At 44.1% G+C, this 9,305-nt stretch overlaps 1 protein-coding gene across 1 annotated transcript; it reads right to left on the bottom strand.

Annotated features, from left to right (window-relative positions):
• Nucleotides 1-1,767: 1,767 nt before the first annotated feature.
• Nucleotides 1,768-4,996, bottom strand: LOC137346021 (probable G-protein coupled receptor 139; the record flags this gene model as incomplete). Its single annotated transcript, XM_068009318.1, has 2 exons — nucleotides 4,927-4,996; nucleotides 1,768-2,600 (listed from the first exon to the last, which is right to left on the bottom strand). Coding segments are annotated over exons 1-2 (900 nt in total), but the record flags the coding sequence as incomplete, so codon positions are not given.
• Between the last annotated feature and the right edge of the window lie 4,309 nt (nucleotides 4,997-9,305).

The following is a 9,305-nucleotide window of genomic DNA, read 5'->3' as shown; positions in this document are numbered from 1 at the left end:
TAGGAAAGGAGTTCCAGAATTGTGACCCAGTGACGATGAAGGAACGGCCGATATATTTCCAAATCAGGATGGTGTGGGACTCGAAGGGATCTTGGAGGTGATGGTGTTCCCATGTACTTGCTGCCTTTGTCCTTCTAAGTGGTGGAGGGAGTGGGTTTGGGAGGTGCTGTTGAAGGAGTCTTGGCGAGATGCTGTCGGGGGACTAACATACAGAACAGCAGCAGTGTGGAACAGGCTGCAGGGAGATCAGGGATTAAATCCATTCACACCCGTTTCTGGTCACAATCCGATCTCCTGATCCCAGTGTATCCATCCCTCCATTTAAGTTATACAGCCCAGTGTTCACCAGCTGATATATCACAGCTTCGAGACAGTTCAATGTTATTATATTGTTTTAATCTGACCAAAGCTGACCCTCAATAATCTGTTTAAAGCTTCTGGTTAAACAGATCAACATAGAACACGTTAACATTTTCTTTAAGTGTGTTCTTTCAAAAAGATTTCTGTCTCTGGCTAATTAAAACCTCAATTCCCAAACAGCCCATAACTCTTGGGCTTTTCTCTCTCTCTTTGATGTTCAGTTCTGCTTCATGACCACATATGACTAATAGTGATCTGTTCCTCAGAATAATTAATTTCTAATTGTGTTAACCTGGGTCCCACAAACCATGGGATTTAATGCAACACTCAACGATACGTCAGATCCTCAAAGACAGCTCAGTGTGTGAATACAAACATCTGAGAGAACATTAAACTCCACAGAAATTTAACCCCTTATTACTGCCTCCTTCTGACATTCTCCTCCTGCCTGATATTTCTGGGGATCAGTCGATGTGATTAAACCCAGGACAGGCCGGGATATTAATGACACAATTGGAGCCAGTAATCTGTCAATCAGCCTCGCTAATTGATATCAAGTGACTCAGTGTTGGGGAACGAGTTCTCACTGACTAACAAACGGAACCTGGAGCAGAAACTGAATCTATCAGGATCATCATCTCTGCTGCTCGTTCTGCCCCTGAGAGATGGGAATCTCAGTGGTTAACTGGATTGTTATTTCTCTCCTGTTTGGAGCAGAAGAGATAGGGAGGGGTGTAGGAGCTGAAGGAAGTGACAGAGATAAGGAGGGGTGTAGGAACCGGGGGATGTTACAGAGATAGGGCGGAGTGAAGGGGCTGGAGGAGGTGATAGAGATAGGGAGCGGTGTAGGCTGGAGGAGGTTACAGAGATCGGGAGATATGTAGGGCTGGTGGAGGTTACAGAGATAGGGAGTGTTCAGGTAATGGAGGGATCTGAAAGCAAGGTGAGAATTTTAAAATCAAGGTGTTACAGAACCAGGAATCAGTGGAAGGTAGCGAGCACAGAGGGTGATGGGTGAACGGTGTTTGGTGCGAATTAAGACATGGGCGGCAGAGTTTTGGAGGGCAGAATGTGGGTGACCAGCCAGGAATGCATTAGAATAGTCGAGTGCAGAGGCAACAAAGGAATGGATGAGGGTTTCAGCAGCAGATGAGCTGAGGCAGGATTGGAGTCGGGAGATGTTACAGAGGTTGAAATAGGTGGTCTTAGTGATGGAGTGAATATGAGCTCGGAAGTTGGTTGCACCTCAGACAGTTGCCAACAATTCCATTCAGAAGATGGAAGTCTGGGGATAAATATTCCATTCATGGACTGGAAACACTGGGACCTGCCTCTGGGCAGCTCTCAGTTGTTTTGTTTATTCATTAATTGAATAATTGATGTAACTGGATATCTCACCGCACTCTTGACCTGCTCTCTGAACTTGGACTGAGTCACCACATAAATAAATGTGTTTGTGCAGCAACTTAAATTCTGCAGCATAAATCCGACCTCTCCAAATAGATAAGAAGAATCATCATCAAAGTGATATGTGATGTTTAAGTAATATAAAACATATACCAACCACAGAAATATGAAGTTGCCAGATATGGTGAAGAGTAAAATCACAGACTTCCTTCTGCTCTCCATCTCTGGGTCACTGTGATTCTCTCCCTTGCTCTGACCCCTCAGTCCCTTACGGACTCGACTGGCCACTAAAATGTGTCTGACTGTCAGAACGTTGAGCAACAGGATTAAAGCAAATGGGATCAATGGAGTTAAAACTGTATCAAACCTGGCAAATCCCACCCATCCAGGATCAGTAAAATAGCTTGGCTTTGCGACACAGAACCACGGTAAATTGTCGTTTATCTCTCCAGGTTCATATTTAAAGAAGATGGGGATGTTTTTTAAACAAAGCAGAATGCTGGTTGTTGCTAGAACCACAGCAGCAGTTTTCTCGGTGCAATATTTTGTTTTCAGCTTCTGGCAACAAATGGCCACAAATCGATCAAAGGTGAAAGTGATCGTGAACCAGACAGAACACTCAGTGAATGTATGATTCAGGACAAGGATAACACTACACACAGGGGTGATGTCCAGGAAAGACACCGGGAAATAATAATAATGGATCATCCCCAGTATGACCTCAATGATAATGAGCAGTAGATCCGCAGTTGCCATGGCCACCAGGTAGCGAGTGGTGCAGGTGGAGAGGCCGCACTTTCCCCGGGACAGGATCATAATCGTCAGTAAATTAACTGTAAGGGAGAGAAGGGAAAAGAGACTGAAAATTACTGATCAAACATTCTCCGTATCTGACCCAGAGAGTAAGGACAGGATTTTAGCACCAAAAACAGGGAAGGTAGGGGCGGGTCAGAGGTTAAAATTTAAACATCTCAACCCTCGGCCCCAACCCACCTTCATACACCATCCACCATCCACCACCCCCCAACCCCGCATCACATTGGGAATGGACCCCCTTCACCCTGTGATTGCATCTCACCACACCCCAGGGTCTGAACCACCACACCCCAGGGTCTGAACCACCAGGGTGTGGAAAAAACATCTCAAAACACAGAATATAATAAAGAGTAGTCAGCACATATTCCAAAAAGCAGGTCAAACTTGAATTCTTTGAATAATATCAGAAAGAGTGGATAAGACTAATATAGATGATGTAATATACATTGATTTTCTAAAGGTCTTTGATAAGGGAACACGCAGCAGACTTATGACTAATCTCAGATCAAGTGGAGTTAGGGGACAAGCAGCAGAATGGACAGTGAGCTGGCTACAGAAACAGAAAACAGGGAGTAGGGGTTAAAGGCATTTCCTCAGATTGGTGGAAGGTGGGAAGTGGTGTTCCACAAGGATCAGCGCTGGGAACATTGTCGTTCAGCATTTACATAAACAATATGGACTTGGGAAGCAGAATCACAATTTCAAGATTTGCAGACAAATCCAAGTTGAGAGTACAGTTGATACAGAGGAGGAATGCAACAAAATACCTGAAGATATTATTAATAGTGAATGAACGTGCACAATGGACGTTTAAATGGAAAATGAATTTCAGTCGAGCTAAGTGTGAGATGCTGAATTTTAATCAGAAAAATAAGGTTCCCTCATAAACCTTGGAAAATAAGCAGCTGAATGGGTTCAAGGGGGAAAGGGGTTCAGGTGAACAGATTCACAAATCATTTCAAGTAGTAACACAGATTAACAGGATCATAAAAATACATACAAAGCACTGGAGTTCGTTTCCAGAGGAATGGAATTGAAAAAGCAAAGAGCTGATATTAAACTAATATAGAACCTTGGTTATACAACACTTAGTGTACTGTGTACAGTTCCGCTCTCCATATTGCAAAAAGAGTATTGATGCACTGGAGAAGGTGCAATTATTTTAATTAGAATGATACCAGAACTGAGAGAAGTGTACTATTTATTTCATCATTAACAGTTTACTAATATTATTTACTGCCCTCGGTCTGATCTATGTATTATGAAAACCCGATATGTCTCTTCCTCAGTTATAGGTGCCTCTCCTCTCAGGGACACACTTTATTGAGCTCAGGGCAGAGGTTGGTACAGGTTACATGTGTCGAGACTCTGGATCATAGATAAGAACTGATCTGTCAAAACATCATCAGTTACAGAAGTGGACGATTCAATAAACACAGCCCAATATTCATCCTGTGTAATATAATAAAATTCACAAGTCATGACCCACAGATTCTCAGGACGACATTGGGGGAAGGGGCATAATTGACACCAAAACATCTGAAGTTTTCACGTAACTATAGGCAGAATAAGAATAAGTCATTAACAAGAGGATTAGAGTACTGTAAAAAATTGGTCCTGCTGTTTAACTATCAGAAAGTTGTTTCTGTTGGAGCAATTGAATGGGAGACAGAGCAATATCAATACATTTCACTTGATACACTTATTACTAAACATAAGCAAAAAACACTTTCAATTAATTACATTGTGAAAACACAGAGGAGCTTTATGGAATGGAGAGATCAGATACCAGAAACAATGATTTCAAAATAGAACCGGGTTATACAATTGTACTCAGTACAATTCCACAGTGACAGATACTCCCAGTAATACATGGTCACAGGGATCAGGTGTTCCACTCCAGTTCGTGACTCATACTCAATGCAGTTCTACAGTGACAGATACTCCCAGTAAGACATGGTCACAGGGATCAGGTGTTCCACTCCAGTTAGTGACCCACACTCATTTTGATTTTACACTGACTGATGCTTCCACTAATATCTTCACTCAGAGAGTTGCCTTCACTGAGGTCTAATTCAGCATTACACGATATTCCACTAAATGCAATAACATGATAATTCAGAGAGCCTGTCAATTACAGACAGAGATTTATTATCAGCCGAGACAATGGAATAAAACTGCAGAGATAATTCAGGATATTTGACATAAGGAAATGATATCACTGATCGGGTGTCTGTTTAATGGTGACCACTAGATCAGCATTTAACATTTTCAGTCACAGAGTAAAACCAGAGACCAGCTCACACACAGATTTACACAACTTCAGTGGTTATAGTCACTTACCAGGAACACCAATGACAGCGATGATAGGATAATATATTTTCCCGATACTGTCAATTGTTTGGCGCATTTTCTGTGTGAAGGGATGTGTCCCTTTGTGCTGCAGGCAATCTCTCTGTATTAAACTCTGAGGTGACACATTGCCAGAGCCTGTAATTTATACCCTGTGGTATCACCCCGGGGATATTGAGGTTGCAACATTGTTCAAACATTTTTTTTCAATTTGAGCAAACAGATTACGATATTGCATCAAGTCTGTGTTGTGATAGAATATATTTATTTCTGAGATTGAATTGGAAAACTCCAAAGACTGGACAATTCTGATCACATTAATTAACTAATGAAAATTGGAAGCTGTATTCTCCCAGCAATGAGGTTGTTCTTTCAAACACCATCAGTCCCATCTCTAGATCTCATGTTGTTTCAGTGCTGACCTTCACTCAACTGTGTCCATGCAGCAATTCAAAAAAAGAAAGTTAGTTTAATGATGGCCATGATATCATTGTCGATTGTTGTAAAAACTCATCTGATTCACTAATGTCCTTACCTGGTCTGGCCTACATGTGACTCCAGACCCACAGCAATGTGGTTGACTCTTACATGGCCGATGAAATGGCCTAGCAAGCCACTCAGTTGTATCTAACCGCTACGAAGTCAATAAAAAGGAATGAAACTGGACAGACCACCAAGAATCGACCTTGGCACTGGAAACGACAATGGCAAACCCAGACCTGTTGACCCTGCAAAGTCCTCCTTACTAACATCTGGGGGCTTGTGCCAAAGTTGGGAGAGCTGTCCCACAGACTAGTCAAGCAACAGCCTGACATAGTACACACCCATGGAATCATACCTGACAGACAACGTCCCACACTCTGCCATCACCATCCCCGGGTATGTCCTGTCCCACTGGCAGGACAGACCCAGCAGAGGTGGCGGCACAGTGGTATATAGTAGGGAGGGAGTTGCCCTGGGAGTCCTTAGCATCGACTCTGGACCCCATGAAGTCTCATGGCATCAGGTCCAGTATGGACAAGGAAATCTCCCAATGATTACCACCAACCGCCCTCCCTCAGCTGATGAGTCAGTGCTCCTCCATGTTGAACATCAGTTGGAGGAAGCACTGAGGGTGGAAAGGGCACAGAATGTACTCTGAGTGGGGGACTTCAATGTCCATTACCATGAGTTGCTTGGTAGCACCACTACTGACCGAGCTGGCCGAGTCCTAAAGGACATATCTGCTAGACTGGGTATGTGGCAGGTTGTGTGGGAACCAACAAGAGGGGAAAACATACTTGACCTCATCCTCATCAATCTGCCTGCCGCAGATGCATCTGTCCATGACAGTTTTGGTAGGAGTGACCAGCGCAGAGTCATTGTGGAGACGAAGACCCGCCTTCACATTGAGGATGCCCTCCTTCGTGGTATGTGGCACTACCACCGTGCTAAATGCGATAGATTTTGAACAGATTTAGCAATGCAAAACTGGGCATCCATGAGGAGCTGTGGGCCATCAGCAGCAGCAGAATTGTACACAACCACAATCTGTAACCTCATGGCCCGGCATATCCCCCACTCTACCATTACCATCAAGCCAGGAGACCAACCCTGGTTCAATGAAGTGTGCAGGAGGGCATGCCAGGAGCAGCACCAGGCATTCCTCAAAATGAGGTGTCAACCTGGTGAAGCTACAGCCCAGAACTACTTGCATGCCAAACTGCGTAAGCAGCATGCGATAGACAGAGCTAAGCGATCCCATAACCAACGGATCAGATCTGAGCTCTGCAGTCCTGCCACATCCAGCCGTGAATGGTGGTGGACAATTAAACAACTAACTGGAGGAGGTGGCTCCACAACTATCCCCATCCTCAATGATGGGGAAGCCCAGCACATCAGTGCGAAAGATAAGGCTGAAGCATTTGCAACAATCTTCAGCCAGAAGTGCCGAGTTGATGATCCATCTCGGCCTCCTCCTGAAGTCCCCAGCATCACAGATGCCAAACTTCAGCCAATTCGATTCACTCCACGTGATATCAAGAAACGACTGAAGGCACTGGATACTGCAAAAGCTATGGGCCCTGACAATAATCCGGCAATAGTACTGAAGACCTGTGCTCCAGAACTTGCCGCGCCCCTAGCCAAGCTGTTTCAGTACAGCTACAACACTGGCATCTACCCTGCAATGTGGAAAATTGCCCAGGTATGTCCTGTACACAAAAAGCAGGACAAATCCAACCCGGTCAATTACCGCCCCATTAGCCTACTCTCAATCATCAGTAAAGTGATGGAAGGTGTCATCAACAGTGCCATCAAGCGGCACTTGCTTAGCAACAACCTGCTCAGTGATGCTCAGTTTGGGTTCCGCCAGGGCCACTCAGCTCCTGACCTCATTACAGCCTTGGTTCAAACATGGACAAAAGAGCTGAACTCAAGAGGTGAGGTGAGAGTGACTGCCCTTGACATCAAGGCAGCACTTGACCGAGTATGGCATCAAGGAGCCCTAGCAAAACTGAGGTCAATGGGAATCAGGGGGAAAACCCTCCGCTGGCTGCAGTCATACCTAGCGCAAAGGAAGATGGTTGTGGTTGTTGGAGGTCAATCATCTGAGCTCCAGGACATCGCTGCAGGAGTACCTCAGGGTAGTGTCCTAGGCCCAACCATCTGCAGCTGCTTCATCAATGACCTTCCTTCAATCATAAAGTCAGAAGTGGGGATGTTCGCTGATGATTGCACAATGTTCAGCACCATTCGCAACTCCTCAGATACTGAAGCAGTCTGTGTAGAAATGCAGCAAGACCTGGACAATATCCAGGCTTGGGCCGATAAGTGGCAAGTAACATTCGCGCCACACAAGTGCCAGGCAATGACCATCTCCAACAAAACAGAATCTAACCATCTCCCCTTGACATTCAACGGCATTACCATCGCTGAATCCCCCACTATCAACATCCTAGGGGATACCATTGACCGAAAACTGAACTGGAGTAGCCATGTAAATACCGTGGCTACAAGAGCAGGTCAGAGGCTAGGAATCCTGAGGCGAGTAACTCACCTCCTGACTCCCCAAAGCCTGTCCACCATCCACAATGAAGAATCAGATTCTGACTTTTTTATTGGTTCATGGGATGTGGGTCACTGACCCGAAACGTTAACTCTGCTTCTCTTTCCACAGATGCTGCCAGACCTGCTGAGTGAATCCAGCATTTCTTGTTTTTGTTTCAGTTCAATATTCAGTATATTCACACCTAATCTGTACTAATGCTTTGTCTTTCAACACACCATTAACATATTGTTTGCCTTTGCTCCGTGACCTTTTGGTCAGCTATGTGGCCTGGTCCAATCTGCACCTTCTCCTTTGTTATCTCTTGCCCAACCCCCACCTCACTTGTTTATAATCTGTGACTTTTCTAATATTTGTCAGTTCCGAAGAAGGATCACTGACCCGAAACGTTAACTCTGCTTCTCTTTCCACAGATGCTGCCAGACCTGCTGAGTGAATCCAGTACTTCTTGTTTTTGTTAACTACTGGAAGGCACCTGTTATCAGATAAATACCCAGCAGGGGGCTTTTTTGATTCAATGAAGATGTTTACAGTGAAGTGACAGGTCAAGATTTATAGGGGTCAGGAGGCTTGACTCCTGAGATGTCTTTGGCTTCACTTTGTATAGAGTTGGAGTGTGAACTATTTTGAAGACAGTCGGAGAAAACTTGCCAAGAGTGCAAACCCCAACTCCATTTGTTCCATCTCTTTGAAAAACCTGCCAGTTTTTCCATCTCTTTAAGAAGTCCTGAGAAGGAAGTGTATGAAACCGATGGAAACTGTTACCACATTTCTCCTGGAAAGCCTGCCCAAACTGATCTTCACAGTCGCCTGAAAAGAACTGTTCTAGGAAGATCCCAGTGATAGCCATCAACGCTTTTTTTGGGAAGCCAAACCGGAGAAAAAGGACATCTGACATCTTTTCATATATCTCTTTTTTCTTCAAGAATTTGGGCCAAAATATTTGTTTTTGTCTGTTTTATTTTCTCATAGAGCTTGAAAGAGTAAATCTCTTTTTTTTGGTGTGTTTGTGTGTGTGTGTGTGTGTGTGTGTGTGTGTGAGTGTGTGTGTGTGTGTGAGAGAGAGAGGGGCTATGGGAACATATATTTCAATTTGTGTGTTATTGCTTTGCTTCGTTACTGGATAAAACTTGTTTTATAATAAACTAATAATTTTGTTGTTTACTGAAGAAAACTGGTTGGTGTATTTTATTTTGGGATAAAAATAGAATCTCTGATCTATGATTGACCATATTGCTAACTGGGAAATAAATTAAATGTATGTTGTGACCTGTGGAGAAGTGGAACTATAAAAACAGTGCACTCCTCCTGACCCGGTCATGAC

The sequence above is a fragment of the Heterodontus francisci genome, chromosome 29, assembly GCF_036365525.1.
Source record: "Heterodontus francisci isolate sHetFra1 chromosome 29, sHetFra1.hap1, whole genome shotgun sequence".
In the NCBI taxonomy this organism is placed as follows: Eukaryota; Metazoa; Chordata; class Chondrichthyes; order Heterodontiformes; family Heterodontidae; genus Heterodontus; species Heterodontus francisci.
Note: the sequence above shows the minus strand (reverse complement) of the source record. Positions and strands in the feature narration are given on the sequence as shown.